Below are 19,987 nucleotides of genomic sequence, written 5' to 3' on the forward strand. Positions count from 1 at the left end.
TATTTCACAGTGTTTAGCTGGTGATATATCACAATGCTGAAAACCAGATATCGCCTAGCCCTAATACATATTTATATGACGAACAGATGTAAAGAGCCTTGAATGGAGGCGTTTTCCTAGAGAACATTTTTTCAGTGGCCCATCTTTAATGTTTGAAGTGCCGTTAAGCATATGAGTTAAGTAGCTTTTCTGCTTGTAACCTTGCTATTGCTGAAGCAATTTCTATCTCATGGAATGCAAACTGCAAATAGGCAGCATTATACTGTTCTGTAGCATTACCAAGGATGCTACATGCTGTCTGACATGAACTGCTAAGCAGCATGGTTGAGATGTACTGCTAAATCAAGTGCTTCCTGCAGGATATTTCTCTTTTCCCTCTGTATTGATCGCCTTATGCAACCCACCCCATTCAAGGTTATTTTGGACAACTGGCTTTACACAGTCAGCTCACACTTTTTCATGTATTTTTTTCTTTTCCTTTCATTTTATTAAAGTTTTCCTTTTCTTTTATTAAAGTTTTATTGGTTTACAAAGGTACGTGCAATGTCTCTTTTTTCAAGTTACATGAGGGTTACATTAGGAAGAAAAAGAAGGGACGTGGGTGGTGATGTGGGTTAAACCACAGAGTCTAGGAGCTGCCAATCAGAAGGTCGGCGGTTCGAATCCCCACGACAGGGTGAGCTCCCGTTGTTGGTCCCAGCTCCTGCCAACCTAGCAGTTGAAAAGCTCATCAAAGTGCAAGTAAATAAATAGGTACCGCTCCAGCGGGAAGGTAAACAGCGTTTCCGTGCACTGCTCTGGTTCACCAGAAGTGGCTTAGTCACGCTGGCCACATGAGCTAGAAGCTGTACGCCGGCTCGCTCGGCCAATAAAGCGAGATGAGCGCCGCAACCCCAGAGTCGGTCATGACTGGACCTAATGGTCAGGGGTCCCTTTATCTTAACCTAGGAAGAAAAAAGAGGGGAAAGAGGTGGAGGGGGCATGGTGGGTGGGGGTGGGGTCGGGAGGCGATATTTCTATTTAGCTTAATGTATGTGTGGGTTTTTGTGTCAGCGTCGTTTGTGCGGGTTCTCTTTGCTATTCGCTTGTGTTCCTTTGGTGGTGAGAGAAATTGGGATTGGCCTAGGGTGCGGTTGCTTGTTTGTGATTAGCTGTGCTGAACTTTGTTTTCGTGTGGGGTGGGTGGGTGTTTTTGAATCAGGTTAGCCATATTGATTCATATGCTGTTGGAGCTCACACCTTATTTGTGGAATCATAGAATTGTTGGAAGGGATACTGGGGGGGGGGTCATTTGGCCAACCCCCCGCAATGCAGAAATCTCAGCTAAAGCATCCGTGGCAGATGGCCACTCGCCTCTGCTTAAAAACCTCCAAGGAAGGAGAGTCCACCACCTCCTGAGGGAGACCGTTCCACTGTCAAACAGCTCTTACTGTCAGAAAGTTCTTTCTATGTTTAATTGGAATCTCCTTTCTTGTTCATATGCCTTATTTGAGACTGGGACCGTGTGTGTGTGTGTGTGTTTGTGTGTGCACACGCGCACAGTGATGTTGTGTGTAGCCCACATCTACTTCCAAATACTTTGTGACAGGCCTCTCCTCTCACCCATTCAAGTTAGGATGGTTTAGCACATTGCATCAAAGGAAGCTGTCATGCCCACTTTATGGCTTAATATCTGTATTGTATGCCTTTAGCTGTCATGGCTTCTCTGGAAAATCCAATGTTTAAAGTGACAAGTGTTAAAAAATTCTGTTAGATCTCCAGATTTCTTCCTAGTTTCAAGGAATCCCTGGGGAGAGCTTTAGTCATCTGCTTTATTAAACCCACTTGGCTTTCTCATAGTTCTGAGAACTTCCTTTGTATTGTGCGGTTAATAACATTTGCAGAGCTGTGTTTCTTGCTGAAGATAGTTCTTTGACTTCTAAGTTCCACAGTTTTCTTGACTCACAAGCTTAGAGAGTGTTCTCTCATAGGCACTGGCTATGGGTGTCTATGGTTGAGAGCACACAACTTATTTCACTCTCCCCCCCTTCTTGCCACAAGAATGTAAGAATTTTCCAGGTCGGGCTGCCATTGCTGGTGTTCGAAGGTCTTACATTCATTTGTAGTTTGTGGAATGTGATTCTCCCTCTTCATGAATATTTCTATTGCTTGTATACTTCTGGGTGAAATGAGTACCAGTGCCTTGTATTGGATAATGCCTCTAAACTCACAAGCAATGTATGCTTGTTTTTTGATGGTGTTGTGTGCATAAGCAAGAGAGAGTAGAGAAGCTTGGCATTCACCTCAGAAATATTCCCATATAAATTTTTCCATTCATTTTGAACAATTCCTCCCAGTTTGATGGTAGAACAATGGGGGAGCAGGTTTGCTGCCATCTATCCTGAAAAACTGCAATCTCCACTATAGGTGAAATACTTTGATTTCAGTTGTATCCAAGTTTTACTCAGTAGAGTCCTCCTGAAATTAAAGGACCTAAGTTAGTCATGTCTTTTAGTTTTAATGGGTTAAGTCCAAATGTGACTGATGTTGGATAGAACCATTGGTACAGAAACAAGATTTGTGATTCGAGGACCTGTCCCTCACTTGGGTATAATAAAGACACGTGGACACAGTATATTAGGTTAATGGGCTAGAAAAGGCCACAACTTTATTGATTACAGCATGTGAGAGGTATTGGCTTAGGCATTGGACGACAGCAAATTTTGACTCCACCCACTCGGAGAGGGGTGAGTCTGACGAGGGTTAACCACCAGTAGGGGGAGCCTGTTGATGCAAATACAACTATAAGCTCACCCCAGATGTCACCGGGGGTCGTGCCATGGCCCCCAGCCACGCAGGGCATCGGACAGGATCCACGATCGCCGGATTCCTTTAACAGAATACCCATAAGTGAAGGGGTAGGCGATGGCCACACCCTGCCCTTCCGTACACCAACTACACATCCGGCAGCACAGTGGAGGGGAGAGCTGGCGCGGCCACATTTGAGCGGCTAGACCACGCCCCTAGCCGCACCTGATTGGTGCCATTCCAGGGGGCGCGGCGCGCCAACGACGAATAGTGGTGCAGGTGCCGAAACGCCCCCTGCAGAACGCGGGACTTGGAGCCCGATCACAATCCCTTTGGGAGGAGAGGCTTAACATGAAGAGACGGTGGTGTGTGGTTGTTGTTTTTTGTTTCGTTTTTTCCAGTGTGCTGGCTCTTGTTTTCCCCAGCAAAGCACAAATTTAGTGTCGGACACAGAGATGCTAAGAGGGGAAGCAAGGAGAGGAATTCCCATTGCGCAGGGGAAGTTCTTGTGCTAAAACGATACAGCTTCGTTGGGATACAACCCTAAGTGTTAATTTTCCAGAACAAAGAAAGGGAACGCATCCATCAAAGATACAAAAAATTCATAGGCTCAGTTACTTTGTTAAGGTTATCTTTTACCTTTTCCACTCCTCAAGGAATGTTCCATTCAAATAACGAAAAGTTGACATATCCATCACACACTTGCCCAGTAAGGCCTTCCCTTCACTCCTCTTTATTTTCTGTCCCTTAGTTTTTATGTTTTTTAAAAATGCTTGATATTTGATGTTAACTTTTGTATATTGCTTCCCTCCAAGCTTTAATAAAAAGAGCTTTCAAAATAGGGGCACTTGTCCAAGTTCAATATTGAGTTGAATCCCAGGTTGTGCATCATAAGTTGCCAGAGGCATGTGAAAATAAAATTTGTTTCTTTGCTAATGCTTGAATGGCTCGGCTTGAGGTACTGGCTTCAAGCCAGTAAAGAAGTCAACGTTTGGTAAAAGAAAAGAGAATGCAAAGACTAGTGACTTAAGCATATATATTTTTTACTTGCCCTGTCTGATTTCTCTTGCTCACTTTTCCCCTTTCGTTTCATTTTTATTCTTAGACCACACGTGCAGAGTTTGACTTGCCAGAGTATTCCATGCGCCGAAGATACCAGGATTTTGACTGGCTCAGGAATAAACTGGAGGAATCTCAACCCACTCATCTCATTCCCGTAGGTAGTAAGTCGGGGCCACTATTTGTTGGACTAAATAATGCACTTATAAGAAGTGCACATTTCTGCTTTTTCAGCAGTAATGGATTTGAGGTGTGTTTAAAATGAAAGAGAGATAAAGAAAATGCTTGCCTCAATTATTTTGTTGGGGAAATGCAGAACAGAACACTCCAAAACATTCCTTCTGAACTAATTTATACTTCATATATTTTGACGTTATAGGTCTGCATTACAGCTGCTTACTTGCACTGTTTTCTGAGCCTTAGAAACTGTACTCTGGCTAAACTTGACTTCTTCAATGAGAACAAAAACATGATTTTTTTTTTAAAAAATCACTAATAGCTAATTTTTACACTAATATCATAATGTGTGTAGATTATACATCCATTATGGCATTTATGTGGTGGTATTTTTTAATTTTTAAAAACCTCTTTATTTTTCAGAAGTATTGTGTGTAGCATTTAATAAAAACAGAAAAAACGTGCACAATAACAGATAAAAATTTACTGAAACGGCATGTTAGATCAACAGTACCTTTTCTGATGTAGAACCCTCACTCACTTCTTGTGGGCTAAGATTCAAAAACCTGCCCCATCACAAAAAAAATGTTTCTCAGTTCTTCCTGAATTGTCTGCTGGTGTGATGCTCCCAAAAAATATGTTTGGGAGGGACTTGCACAGGTAACAAGCCACTAGAAGCTACCTGGCCAAACACTTTCGGGTTTTGTGTGTTTGTGCTCCATGTTTGCCTAATTTGGGTTCACTGGTTGATATCAAACATTTATTGTGCCCACTGTAGACCCATTGAATTCAATGGACCTAAAATACTTAAGCCCATTGACTTAAGTGGGTTTATTCTGCATATTATTTCATTAGATCTCTCTAACAACATGACGTTACTCAGAATGCATTCGGAGTCAGCAAAGCTTAAAAAATCCATCTTTCAAAAAAGCTTCCTCTGAATGGGTGAACACTACTTTGACTTCCCTTCAGAAACAATTACTGCTTAAACTTATTTTTAGGTGAAAAGGTGCAAGTCAGCAGTTTCTTCTGGCTCAGTGATATCTCGCAGCATCTGTGCTGTGCTCTCCAAGTCTCTCGGTACACTGATGAACTATGAAAATACTGTTACAAAATATTTGCTTCAGTTTTTTTAAAACTTTTGTATACTATTGTAGTGGAAGAAAAACTTGAATGTGCACGTTTTCTAAAACATTGAAGCTTGAGGATAGAGATTTTCTTGTCCCCGTAAGCTCCTAAGATTTTTTTCCTGTTCCCTTCCAGCCTCTCCCAGAGAAATTTGTGGTCAAAGGAGTTGTTGATCGCTTTTCAGAAGAATTTGTTGAGACGAGGAGGAAGGCCTTGGATAAATTTTTGAAAAGGATTGCTGATCATCCTGTGCTTTCTTTTAACGAACACTTTCATGTGTTTCTTACTGCCAAAGTAAGTAAAGCGAACCCGTGCAGAACTGTGTTTAAATGGATGTGTTTAGAGGTGGAAGCCTTTGTTTAGAATCTGATGAAAGATTGCTTATCAATGTTAAGCATGCTTTTAAATAGCACCATCAAATTCGTCCGATAACCACTCATGTTATACAGCTACTTTGGGTGCCAGTATTTGACAGTTACTGTATTTTTCTGTGTATAAGACTAGGTTCCCCCCCTAAAAAATAATGTCAAAAATTAGGGGGCATCTTATACACAGATACATCTCCCCCCATTTTCTTAAATCTCAGCCCTCCAAAATAGGGGGCATCTTATCCATGGGGGAGTCGTATAGATGGAAAAATATGGTATATCTTTTTCAGTATGCCTTAAGCTTAGCATTTGAAAGAGCACAATAGAATCTAGTGTCTTCATTATACACCTTTAAAGGTAAAGGACCCCTGACAGTTAAGTCCAGTTGCGAACGACTCTGGGGTTGCGGCGATCATCTTGCTTTACTGGTCGAGGGAGCCGACGTTTGTCCGCAGACAGTTTTTCCGGGTCATGTGGCCATCATGACTAAGCTGCTTCTGGTAAAACCAGAGCAGTGCACAGAAACGCCGTTTACCTTCCCACTGGGGTGGTACCTATTTATCTACTTGCACTTTGACGTGCTTTCAAACTGCTAGGTTGGCAGGAGCTGGGACTGAGCAACAGGAGCTCACCCTGTTGCAGGGATTCGAACCGCCGACCTTCCAACCAGCAAGCCCAAGGCTCTGTGGTTCACACCACAGCGCCACCCGCGTCCCTATTTTTCACCTTTTACGTCCCTATTATACACCTTTAGGCACAAGGCAAAAACGTTCCTTTTCAACCAGGCCTTTGGTTGATTTGATTGACATCCTATGCTCTTTTAAAATGTGGGTTTTTTTGGGGGGGGGAGGTTTATTCGGTTGTTGTTTTTATTTTAATTATGTTTTTTGTGGTTTTATATTTTGTTTTTGTTCTGTGAACCACCCTGAGACCTCCGGGTATAGGGCAGTATATAAATACAAACAAACAAACAAACAAACAGCTGGGACAGAGATTGGATACAGGGGAAACGGAGAGGTTTGCTTTCAAGAAAGAGAGAAGACTGAGCTGTGGGCGGGTGGGAGAAGCAAACAGAAATAAGATACCTACTGTGAACAGACCAAAGGCTTGTCTACTCTAGAATTCAGTTTCCCTCAATGATTAAACAGGTTTATTTGAGAAGCCCACAAGAAAGTCATCTAAAGTGGCAGTCGCCCCCACGTGTTGTGGTAGAGAGTCACCAAGTTTCTCTCCTTCCCTCCCTCACCTGTTATAAATATCTACTTTACATAATGTTACTGCAGTGGTGTGACTTCTGCTGCTTGCATTCTGGTTGTTGTTCTACATCACCACTAATGCAGATGAGGCCTAAGTTTGGCACAGCCCTAAAAGTATAACTAAATGTTTTTATTTTGTAATAAACGAAAAACAACTCTTAATGGGAGTTTTGGAGCATTAGCACAAGTAGTAAGGGCCTGTAAATCTGTGCAGTCCTCAGAATAGAATAGACTGAAACTCTATTTTCCCCAAGCTTGTTGTTGGACAAATATACAGTGGTACCTCAGAAGTCGAATGGAATCAGTTCTGGAAGTCTTTTCGACTTCCAGAACGTTCAGAAACTGAGGCGTGGCTTCCGATCGGCTGCAGGAAGCTGCATCGGATGTTTGCGTTACAAAGAACGTTCGCAAACTGGAACACTCACTTCCAGGTTTGCTGTGGTATTCAGGAGCCAAAATGTTTGACTCCCAAGGCGTTCAGCTTCCAAGGTACAACTGTATTTGGAAGACATAAACATAATCTAAAAGCTAATTGGCTGCTCTTGTCGCCCATAGGATCTTCATGCTTATAAAAAGCAGGGAATGGCCTTGCTTTCTAAGATGGGAGAATCGGTAAAATATGTCACAGGAAGCTATAAACTCAGAAGTCGACCGGTGGAGTTTGCTGCCATTGGTGACTACCTAGATACTTTTTCTCTGAAGCTTGGAACCATTGACAGAATAGCACAGCGAATTATCAAGGAGGAAGTAGGTGAGTAGTATGTGCAGCTTTTCTTTAGAACTCTAATTCTTGCTCTGCTAGCAAAGTCTGGATACCAGCGGTGGGGGAACATGCGGCCCCCTAGAAAATGCTTGGACTCCCAATTCCCATCAGCTGAGCCAAAGTAGCTGGTGGTCAAGCATAATGGGGATTATAGCCTGGCTATGTCTGGGAAGCCATAGGTTCCCATCCCCAGTATACCCATTTTCAGAATATGTGTTGCATATGGAATCAAAAATATAATTACTTCTGTTGCTCATAGCTCAAAGCCTGAGTTCATCATACTATAATATTTCATTTAGTACTCCCAAAAAGATGTCCATTCTGCCACAAACACTATTGTGGTTATGATTTAATAGATAGTGCAGCAGAAGGTGGGAAACAACAACTTCATGGAAAATGGGGAAGTTGATAAATCTGAGAAGAGATGAAATTGTGTTTGGATTGTCTATGTTTAAAATGTTGAAACTTAATAAAATATAATTGAAAAAGGGGAATTAAAAATGTATTGCGTGTGCATTCAGAATGGCTAAATTCCTTTGTCGTTCTTTGTCCTCCTGCATCTTAAGCTGTAACAAGATGCTTACAGCAATTACCCAAAGGTCCTAGACCTTCCTTTGTAGGTTCTGACACTTTTATTATTGGTATTTTCCTTATCACGAGAAGTTTCTGATCTGAAAGTTAGGCTTGTTGACTTTAAAAACAAACACATAAACCCTCTGGCACTTTCTCGAAACCCAGAAACCAGAACTTTCCTGCCTTTTATTTTCATAGCATCGTTCTCTTGCAGAATACCTTGTGGAGCTCCGAGAGTATGGTCCTGTTTACTCAACCTGGAGTGGGTTAGAGAAAGAGCTGTCGGAGCCTCTTGAAGGAGTATCTGCCTGCATTGGGAATTGCTGTACGGCACTCGAGGAACTGAGCGAAGACATGACCGAAGACTTTCTTCCTGTCCTAAGAGAGTATATGCTGTACTCGGAGTCCATGAAGGTAACATGGGATTTGTGGCAGGCAGATGTTTGCATCTAGGAAAACAGCTTTCCCAGAAATGCCAGCGTGTAGACATTTTGTGGGCATAAAACTACTGCATCCCCTTCAGAAGATCTCTCTGTGGCCTCTTCTACCTGCTGCTGTCATTTTGGCACAAAATGGTTCCAAAATGGTTCCAATAAAGTACCCCAAGCTTTCAAAATCATGGAGCTCATGCAGATGTAACGCTGGCTTCCTGCTAATCCTGGTTAGCAAAGTCAGAACTATTCCCAGAAATGATGTGCTTCCTTCCCTGGAACAAATCTCACCTCTCTTTTAATATGGCAGACATTTGACTTCATCTTTCTGGCTATTGAATGGTTCAGCCAGTTAGGACCATGTAACATGGATACTGAAAGAATTCCTCTGGTTGCTGCTTTGCTACTGGGTTAAATTGAAGGTATAATAATAATAAATAATAATAATAAATGTTATTTATATCCCGCCCTCCCCAGCCGAAGCCGGGCTCAGGGCGGCTAACAACAATAAAACAGTACAACATTCTAAAAACATTTCATTATAAAATGAATTCAACTCAAAATGATGGCAACCATTGGGCTAGAGTTCTGTGAATATTGCCAGAGGAGGGAGTCAGGCTGTGTCCTGGCCAAAGGCCTGGTGGAACAGCTCTGTCTTGCAGGCCCTGCGGAAAGATGCCAAGTCCCTCAGGGCCCTAGTCTCTTGTGACAGAGCGTTCCACCAGATTGGAGCCACAGCCGAAAAAGCCCTGGCTCTAGTTGAGGCCAGCCTAACCTCTCTGTGGCCTGGGACACACACACTGACAACTTATAGAAACTTCATCCAGAACAGCGTGTTGGGGAAGGGGAGGCAGGATTGTCCTGTCTGGCAAGCTGATTGCCATAGTGTGATGTTGGATTCCACCAGTGTTCTTAACTTAGGGTTCCTTCAACATAGCCTCTGAAATTGTTTTCATCCTGCAGTTCTTACTGCCACACTTTGCTAGCCCTAACCATGATGAATCTGGGTACGACCACATTACATAGTAGTAAGGTTGGTGCCAGTGAACCCTTAGCTGTGATTGAGGGTAGAAGATGTAATAATCTTTTTTCCAGGTGTGGGATGGAAGGCAGGTTGCAGGTGCTGCCTCTCAGTTCTGACTAAGCATGGTTAGCAGGGGGGCAGTGTGTAGTCCCCATAGATGACAGGTGAGTTCGCTAGCATACCAAATACTTGAAAATCCTTACTTTCAGGGCATACCTGTGTCCGTGTGTATCCATGGCGGTGCTAGCTGTCTGCAGGATTTTAAATAGGTGTAACCAGTGTTAGAAACTGAGTTAGGAAAGCTAGAAGCTAAATGGCACCTTAAACCTAGGTTATGGGTGCAACAACGGAATGTCCGGCTGTGCTTTTTTTAATAAGAAGAATACAAAGCTGAAAACGAATGAACTGCAGCTAAAAGATGATGTTCATTTTTCACATGGCCTAGTCCTTCCCCTGCCCCCACTCCCCTAATATTCTTAAGAGAGTAGCTGGAAGTAGGGAGGCAGAAAAAAGTCCTCCTTTCCTTCCACTCCGCAGTTTTAATCTGAAATCTTAGGCGCATTACTGTGCCCAAAGCTCAAAAACTGCATGCAGTAATGAAATTCCCTGTCGCAAAACACGCCTAGAACAATGGGAGTTTCGAACACTGGGTGTAACAGGCTGCTTCCAGGTGTTATGGGGACTGATTAGCCATGAAGATGGGACATTACCTTCTTCTGCAAGCCTGCATATCCCCATGCCTTGTAATTGATAACCATCATGATGCAGCCTTCACTGCTTTGAGAAGTCGCATGTGGCCCCTGTATGAAAGGGGTTGCCCAAATGTGTCTCTCTGGTGCACCAATTATGATATATAAGCTGTGGGAAGGGCCTCAGGGCCTGCTATGTATCATTTTCATGCTGACTTGCTTTTACAAGAAAAGAAAAGCAGGAGTAGGAACTGTTGAGATGATATAAAGCATTCTGGGCACAGTTAGTACAAACAGTTCCCCGTGGAATGTTTTGATATTAGGTAAATGGAGTTAACGGTTGGGCTTTTTTTTATATATGCCTGAGCAGCTGAAAGTATGCAGATGAATTCTCATGTGGGTGCAGCAGTCAGCTGCCGTCTCCAGTCCCTTGAGGAATTACAACTTTGTGCAGCTTTAAGAAATCCCCTACCATTGTATTAATGCATCGGCTTCAATTTTTCTTCTTGTAGAACAACATATAATGAATAATATGTAACCATCAGGGTTTTTTTTGCAGAGCTTTTTAATTTTCTGTATTCTTTACTGTAAGAAATGGCTAAAGTCCTTGGCCCAGGTCAAAACACAAACTCCGTTTTTAAACGGAGAACTTTTTGCCCCCCTGATATTTTATGCAACTTAAAAAGAGAGAGAAGAAACTAGGAAGTACTGCGAACGTGTTTTAAAAATATAACAAGAAAGGAAGGTTTGCTTAAGCGCAGGTTGCATTCAGGGGAAGGCCTCATCTGCACTATGCATTTAAAGCAGTATCAAAGCACTTTTAAACAGTCGTGGCTTCCCCCAAAGAACTCTGGGAAATGCAGAATATTAATCACTAGTAAATTTGAGCCTATATCAGCCAGTCCCCTTTAATCTTATCTTGGAGATTAACTTTTGAAGAAAACCTGTGAATTTTGTGTGTGTGATTAAAAATAGAGGTCTGCATATAACTTGAGATGGACTTGAGCATGCTTCTTTTCCATTAATGGGGTGGAATATTGAGCTAGCATCCAGTGGTATGGGATGGGGTGGGAGACAATAAATTAAGCCCTATACAGGCGTTCTGCCCTCATGCCGTTACCAGAGTCTGAGGGAAAGTGCAGGGATGTGTTTGCTTGCTCCTGCTCTCGCCAGCCTTACCTCCTTGGAGGAGAATTCTGAAGTCTAGACTTCCTGTGTGGTCCAAGTTCTAAACTGAGGAACGTACATTCATAGAACAGCGTCCCTGCTTCAGACCTTTCCACTTCCAAGTGTGGATGGCAGTGGGACTGGGTGATGAGGACATAAAATATGGGGGGCAGGGCCAGTGAGACAGACCCACATCTCCCCGATGAGTAATCACACAAGGGCAGCACATCACCTGTGTAGGACTCTAGAGAAGGCAACATCAATCCTCTTTCTCCAGAAACTGACATAATCATTCTTCACCTTTTCTTTCTGTCGGCAAACAAATATGTATTGTCCCAGACCTGTTTGCTAGCCATGTGCCTTTCTAATGCAATATATTAATGATTAAACCGTAAGTTCGAATCTCCACATATTCTGCAGGCAGATTTCTTTTAGCCGAAGGCAACTAGTTTATTAGCATTTTTACATACCTGCACCAAAGTAGAAATACCTGTTCAATTGGAAGGGCTTATCTACCTCTCTAATAACTATAGGAAACAGTTGCACATCACTGTGATTCTCCCAGAGCAAATAAAGCTGTGCCTTTTAAACTGAAGAAAGCATGCATGCTTCAGGTGTCACACATCCTAAGTTATTGGATCACATCAGCAGATAAGTGCGTATCTTTTAGCTGTTGAATGGATCACAAAATTGGTAGGTGCTATTATGGCCAGGTTTAAAGAAACTTCAGCACTAGATTTACTTACCTGCCTTCCTTTTCAGTGTCAGATTTGCACAAAGAACAGCTAAAAAACAACCCCTGTAGTTAATGTATCTGATCAGAATGGTCCCATCATTTGAACAAAGACTTTGGCATCACTGGAGTACTGAAAAGTTGTGTTTGGGTTAGGGATGTCATTGTCAGATGGGATGTCATAAAAGGGCTGTGAAATAGCTTCCCTTTATTTGCTGCACTGCAATTTGCTGGCTCACATGAATGAAAAGGTGCTTCTTTAAAACGGTTTCCTTCCACTGCCTTTATATAAATGGTTTCCAATGAAATTTATTGCTGAAAAGCATAACTGGGTGAAATGGGTTTTGATGGGCAAATAACAAGTTGTTCTGCATGTTTGCTGAAGCCTCTCCTGCCCACAAGCCAATAAAACCAAACCTTGTAACCACAAAGCCTCTTGGAACCGTTTCAGTGATAGCTGCTTAACAGGGCTGCCTGTATATGCGATCTGATTCATATGTTGCTTGCTAGATCTTAGTTTTGAGGTAGGTAGCAAACCTGAGAGTGAGCACCAGCCATTCAGAATTGGTTTAATAGCATTTCAGAAGATGTGCTTGATATCTCAAAGCAAAGTATTTAGTTTGGGGGATAGGCAGATTTAAATAGAGTGCCTTGCTGTAATCAAATGTTTTGGAGGTACTAATACAGTTTGTAGTGCATGGGTGTGTGTGGGGGGGACCAGTAGTTAATTTTTACAACAGATTTACACTGCTACGAGAGCAAGGATTTGCTCAAGGCAGAAAATGATTGTAGCTTGTAAGTTTTTGAGCTGCATTCTGTAGTCCTGCCAAATTTGTTTTGCCGGCATGAAATGATTTCTGATCTCTGTCCTGCTTTTCTTGAAAGGGGCTTAAAATGTGTGAGCTTCATAGCTGAGTGATGACTTTGAACTTTTTCACAACCAAGCCACTGTGTTGCAAATACTATCAAAGATTCCCTATCCCTTCTGAAGGGAGATGATGATGATCTTGCACTGAAATAAGGATTGTTTCACTGACTCAAATAGTCGTGATCCTTCCAGTCTACCTCTGCAATCTGGAAGAGAAATAATAATAATAATAATAATAATAATAATAATAATAATAATTTATTTATTTATACCCTGCTACTTTGGGCAGCTTCCAACAAAATATTAAAAATACAATTATTTTAATGTATTTAATTTATTTTAAATACATTAAAAACTTCCATAAATGGGGCTGCCTTCAGATGTCTTCTAAAAGTCAGATACAGTGACCCTCCAGATATGAACTTAATTTGTTCAGGGGTTCCTTACGTACCCTGAAAAGTCCGCAACATGAGGCAATGCTTCTGTGCATGCATGTGCGGCAAAACCTGGAAGTATACACTTCTGGGGTTGCCGTGTTCACAACCCGAAAGTTACATTACCCAAAGGTAACGTAACCCGAGGGTCTACTTTGGTTGTTTATTTCCTTGACATCTGATGGGAGGGCATTCCATAGGGCGGGCGCCACTACTGAGAGGGTCCTCTGCCTGGTTCCCTTTAACTTCTCTTCTCTCAGTGAAGGAACTGCCAGAAGGCCCTCGGAGTTGGACCTCAGTGTCCAGGCTGAATGATGGGGGTGGAGATGTTCCTTCAGGTATATTGGGCTGAGGCTGTTTAGGGCTTTAAAGGTCAGCACCCACACTTTGAATTGTGCTCAGAAATGTGCTTGGAGCAAATGTAGGCCTTTCAGGACTGGTGTCATATGGTCTCGGTGACCACTCCCAGTCACCAGTCTAGCTGCCGCATTCTGGTTTAGTTGTAGTTTCTGGTTCACCTTCAAAGGTAGCCCCACACAGAGCACATTGCAGTAGTCCAAGTGGGAGATGACCAGGGCATGCACCACTCTGGGAAGACACTGCGCAAGCAGGTAGGGTCGCAACACTAGGAGAATGCTCTCCCCATTGCTGGCTACTGAACTTGCCCCCCAGCAGCCAGGAAATGAACCTGGACCTTCATTTCTGACCTTCTAGAACAGTGGTTCCCAACTGGTGGTCTGAGGACCCCAGATGTTGCCGAACCACAACTCCCATCAGCCTCCAACCAGCTTGGCCAATGGGAGTTGTGATTCAGCAACAGCTGGAGGGCCATAGGTTTCCCATAGCTGGTCTAATGCAAGAAGACAATGAAACTGCCATCACCCTTCCTAGCCAATAGACTTCCACTGCTGACACCTAAGTAGTACTGGTTTCAAGTGGATTACAGCTGGCTTGGGGTAACAAGCTCAAGTTCATAAGAAGTGTGTGTGTGTGTGTGTGTGTGTGTACGTACATAACCCTTGCATCTCCTCTGATTGCATCCTGTCTCTTTCCTCCCTCCCTTTAGAATGTGTTGAAGAAAAGAGATCAAGTTCAAGCAGAATATGAAGCCAAACTGGAAGCTGTGGTCTTAAAAAGAGAAGACCGTCCCAAGGTTAGTCCTCTTTGGAACCGCTCTTGGACATCTAAGTCTCCCACTGCATTGTCTTCAGCAAGATTAAAAAGATTTTGTGGAATGTTGAAAAGGGCAGTAAATACTGGTGACTAAAAAGCAATTTATTGGACTGCAAACTGGATTCTTGGACTTGATCTTTGGTGAGGAAAATATCCTTTGTTTGGGTAGGAGAGGTCCTCGGGACACAAGGAAACAAAACTGCCCAGTACCACAAACAATTGAATACCCCAGGTTGGCCAATTGGTGGTCTGATGCTTTTAATTGTGACAAGGGGTAATAAAATATATACACAGATTTGATCAATAATTATTGATACTCATTGCTTGTGTAAATTATACTTTCCCATCAACCAGCTTTGGTTTATCTCACAGCATGTGTTGGCTGGCTTTTGGGCAGGTATAAGGAACCTTTGGCCTTCTGAATTTTGGACTGGAGCACCCATCACCCTTGACTGTTGGCCATGCTGGCTGGGGTGGACAGGTGTTGATCAACAACATCTGGAGGACCATAGGTTTTCCATTCCTGGTCTCAATTCAAGGTTTTATGAAAGAACCTATGTTAAGGTTCTTTTCACATAGATTGAATTGAGCTATCCATTAGTGGGGTAACTACGTTTGTCACTATATTTCTGGAGAATAGAAGCTGTTACCTTAGTGTTGGTGCTTAAATGCACATTGATTCCTTAACTGATGAATAAGCAGCAGAGGCCTTATCCACCGTGCCACCAATATTTAAAAGCTTTAAAAATTAGTAATTATACTAATTCACATTGAAGTTAATCTTTTTCTTTTCATCTTAGGCACAGCCTCCTTTAATTAATGCAATTTTATTTAAAAGCAGTGACAACTAATAGGTTTGCTTTGCCAGTTAGAGCCTCTCCACTCTGTCTTTTGTTTAAGCTAATAGAACAATTAACAATTTAAGCTCTGGATTTATCTCGTCTGTGCTCCACTGCTCTTCAAATGTATTCAGGACAGTGGGTATTAGGAACAGTCCTGTAGACTGAAAGGCTGGTCCAAGGCTAGCCAGTGAATTTTGTAGCTGTGTTGGGAGAAATCTGAAGCCAGGTGACTCTGGTCCAAATTCATCGCATTGTGTAGCCACAACACCAGTGGCTATACAGTGGTACCTCGGGTTAAGAACTTAATTCATTTTGGAGGTCTGTTCTTAACCTGAAGCACCACTTTAGCCAATGGGGCCTCCTGCGCCACTGCACGATTTCTGTTCTCATCCTGAAGCAAAGTTCTTAACCCGAGGTAATATTTCTAGGTTAGCGGAGTCTGTAACCTGAAGCAGATGTAACCTGAAGCGTATGTAACCCGAGGTACCATTGTACAAAGATCTCTTGTTGTCTCCCTAGCTGAAAGCTGAAAGGAAATATGGCTTTGGAATAATAATAATAATAATAATAATAATAATAATAATAATAATAATAAAATTTATTTACACCTAGACCCTCTGGTTGGGTTGCCCCAGCCATTCTGGGCAGTTTCCAACACAGAGACACATAATAAAACCTCAAGCATCAAAAACTTCCTGCCTGATACAGGGCTGTGTTCATATGTCTTCTAAAGGTGGTGTAGTTCTTTATTTCCTTGACACAAAGGGTGTTCCACAGGGTGGGTGCCACTACCGAGAAGGCCCTCTGCCTGGTTCCCTGTAACTTCGTTTCTCACAGTGAGGGAACCACCAGAAGGCCCTTGGCGCTGGACCTCAGTGTCCGGGTTGAACGATGTGGGTGGAGATGCTCCTTCAGGTATACAAGGCCGAGGCTGTTCAAGGCTTTAAACTTCAGCACTGACACTTTGAATTGTGCTCAGAAATATACTGGGAGCCAGTGTAGATTCCTGGGAATAAAAGCTTTAGCCCTTGACACTTGTCCAAGAAGCTGGTCCACCCGTGCTACTCCATAACTGCCAGCATTAAAACCCTACTCGGGTGTTAAGTGTCACGTGACTATAATCACATGATGCAGGATACCAAGGCACAGCTGCCCTGCGTGCACCCCTGTACCAACCCCCCCAAGCTACTCCTGCATTAGGAGGTGGGTCTTTAGCATGGCAATCTCCCAGATGCAACATTGAGACTCCCTATGAGCCACAACCCTAAAGGTTCCTTTGCATTGCAGCTCACAGGGACAGCCTAGGCATTTTCGCCCAGCTACCCTGGTACAGGTGTACCCCCAAGGCAGGGGTGGCATCGGGGAGTGGCTGGTGCAAGGGGTGTATTCAGACCCCCATCGCTTCTGTCTCAGATGATCGTTTCCCGAAGCTGAACACCCGAGGGCTTAAGTCAGGGAAAGCACATACGGTGCCTTCTTTTTCTTTAAAAAATAAATAATAATTGATACTTTTTCAAAGAAATACAAAAATACATACCCATTACATAGTATCTTTTTTATAATATACTGAGATAAAACAGCTACTTAGTCTAAAAGAGAACCAGTAGGAAGAAAAGACAAGGAAAAGAGAAACATAAAGAAAGAGAAAACGAGAGGAAAAGAAATAAAAAACTAAAGAAGGATAACATAATAATAGTAAAATATTAAATAATAATAATGTTGGCATGCACAAATGAAAATAACACAAAGAAACAAGGGGAGGGAGTGGAGGGAAGTCAGGGGATTCGACGAATCCCAAAATATGGATTAATATTAAGAGTGAATATAGATGTTTTAATTGTTTTATTTTGTGTTTTCCTTTTTCAGTGTAATAATTGTTTGTTGAGAAAATTATTAAAATAATAAAAGGACTTCTGGTCCAAGAAAATCCCTTAACTTGTGTCTGCAACAGCATTGGGGGACTCCTTTTTCTCGCTCTCTCCCCAGGTGCCCACTGAGGTCGAAAAGTGTCAGGACCGCGTGGAATGCTTCAACGCAGACCTGAAGGCAGATATGGACCGGTGGCAGAACAACAAGCGCCAAGACTTTCGGCAGCTGTTGATGGGAATGGCAGACAAAAACATCCAATATTACGAGAAGGTAATTCTCTAAGGTTGTCACTGTTATGTAGTGAAAAGACTGTGGAACCTCCCGATAACGAGAGTTTAGCAGAGCTGAATGCTTTAGAGGCGCGCGCTTCCTGTTTACCAGCATCGAGTTTTAGCTTTTTTCACACTGTCACTATTTATGTGGAATGGTCTGGTACCAGGATGGGGGACTAAGTGGAGGGGCAAAATGTAGCTCTCCAGGCCACTCTGACCTCTTTCCTCAGGCCACATCCCTCTCCAGCCTTGCTCCACATCCTCCTCAAGTGTTTTTGCCTGGCTGGAATCTGTCTCTGAATTCTCATAACGCTTTCTGATTAGCATGTACCACCGTCCTAAAGCTTGTCTAAAATGCAACTGCCATCAACCGAATGCAACCTACTAATATGCCCTGGGCTCCCCAATCCCTCTCGCCACCAAGGAAACCTAATAAAGGCATAGATGAATAACCTGTCCATGTGACACTGACACAAAAGCCATAATGCATAAAGTGGAAAAAGAGAGAGAGAAATCATCGTTCCCCCTTCTTTCTCCCACCTCTCTCTCCCCACAACCTCAAAATGCCCACGATAGCAGCGTCTCACACCGAATGTAACTGACCTGTAGATAGGACTCTACAAATTGTAAACAGAGACGTTATATGTACCTCCGTCATCAAGTAAAATCTGTCAATGAAAACAGTTTTGGAAAAAATAAAATAAAATAAAATTGCAGCTGCTGCAATTTTGGTAAGCAGCGCTGCACAGTGGTGCATGTTTCACTGGTCTTGAAAGAGCAGCATTCCCTGCCAGTGAGCTACTAGGCCCAGTTCAAGGTGCAGAGGGATACAAAGCTCTCAGTGGTTTGAGGCCCAGGCAGTGGTGTGCTGTCAGTGGACCAAGGGGACCAGGCTATTCCCCGATGGGGACCTCCTTCCCAAAGCCCAGGAAGCTTCTGCTCAGCTTAGGAAGGGAGGTGCGATGCTCCTGAGTGTGACGTCAGGACGCCCCTCTCCATCACGCTCGCAAGGTGGTGCCTCTGGCCTCCTCTGTTCCCCTTTGAAACATTTCACCGCAGGCCCCTGGGTACCTCAAAGAGCACCTCTCTCAACCGCAATGTCATTTCTTTAGGAGCTTCTGGAAGTGGCTGGTTTTAAATGGAAGCACTGATGGGTTTGCCGTTCTGTGTCTTTGTTTCAAACAGTGCCTTACGGCGTGGGAATCTATTATACCACTTTTGCAAGACAAGCCTGAGACCAAATAAGAAACCGCATCTTTCCCCACCCTTTTCCTCCCTGCACCACGGACTTCTGACCAAGTGACGGTACCACTAAACATACTGGAGATACACTATGCACGACTTGGTGTCAGATTTGGGTTTTCCCACCCCACCCCCTGGAGGAACAACTACCTGTGCTGAACCTCGGGACTGATCCAACTTGAAAAAAGTTTGAAACTGTACATTTTTTGTGCCACCTTTTTATTAAACCATCCGAGTTGGCCTTGAATGCTCCTACTCACGATCCTTGGCTGACGGCAAAGAAACTACAGGGACTTTTCTCCTTTTGGACCGCTTTATATTGAATGAAGTTGATACAAGGAACACTACAAATAATAATAATGATGGTGATGATAATTACGATGATAATAATAAAGGACTCTTTAAAATGCAAGGTGCCAACACATCGTTATTGTCCTTCCTTTTTCATGTTAGTTTAGTAAGGAGTGGTTGACCATGAAATGGCAGGTGTTCACTCTTCAAAATCAGTTGGATTTCTCCCGCCTCCTCCCACCCTCCATATGTGGAAAGGGAATTTGGCTGACAGAAGACGCTTGCTGGATTCTCAAAGGTCTCTTTGAATTAACTTGGGCTTTGTGGATGGGAAGGTCAGGTCTACAGGGCAAAAGTTGGTACGGTCTTGGTACAATGCACAGGAAACCTGCAGAATATTTCAGAGGTGGTCGTGTGGCTATGGCATGTAGGCAGTTAGGTTCCAGAGCCTTTGAGCCATTTACTGGGGATGGGGGAGGTTGTGAGGGGTGTTGTGTGCCTCCCAAAGTCTGTACATGAAACTCTTCATCTTTTCTTAAATAATAATAAAAATTGAACCTTTTCTGCATTTTTTGAATGCTCGTGTTTGCCATGTGATGGATGTTGTTTCATAGTGACCCCCAAGTCCGTTATCCTTCTCACCTTGGGCTTTCATTAAAAAACAAAAACAAAACAGCCAGTGAAACTGTCCAAGGGGAGTGTAGCTGAAGAGAAACTTCTCACAACAAGCAACCCTTTTCTTTCCCTTGCCTTTCATTAGGATGGCTGTGTATGTACCATTATGTGCGGAAACCTAGTATTGTGGCTGGGAGATTGAGCTATGAACTGACAAACCTCTGGT

The 19,987-nt window shown here is 43.0% G+C and overlaps 1 protein-coding gene across 1 annotated transcript in view; it reads left to right on the top strand.

Annotated features, from left to right (window-relative positions):
* Nucleotides 1-19,267, top strand: part of SNX30 (sorting nexin family member 30) — a 39,347-nt gene extending 20,080 nt beyond the window's left edge. The window contains exons 3-9 of the mRNA XM_081894517.1: nt 3,893-4,003; nt 5,287-5,445; nt 7,331-7,526; nt 8,326-8,525; nt 14,524-14,610; nt 17,459-17,611; nt 18,799-19,267. Of these exons, the coding sequence (XP_081750643.1) occupies nt 3,893-4,003; nt 5,287-5,445; nt 7,331-7,526; nt 8,326-8,525; nt 14,524-14,610; nt 17,459-17,611; nt 18,799-18,858 (966 nt within the window). The 3' untranslated portion in view covers nt 18,859-19,267. The remainder of the gene's footprint in view (nt 1-3,892; nt 4,004-5,286; nt 5,446-7,330; nt 7,527-8,325; nt 8,526-14,523; nt 14,611-17,458; nt 17,612-18,798) is intronic.
* Nucleotides 19,268-19,987: the final 720 nt, after the last annotated feature.

This window comes from Podarcis melisellensis (assembly GCF_964234715.1).
Source record: "Podarcis melisellensis genome assembly, chromosome: 17".
NCBI lineage: Eukaryota > Metazoa > Chordata > Lepidosauria > Squamata > Lacertidae > Podarcis > Podarcis melisellensis.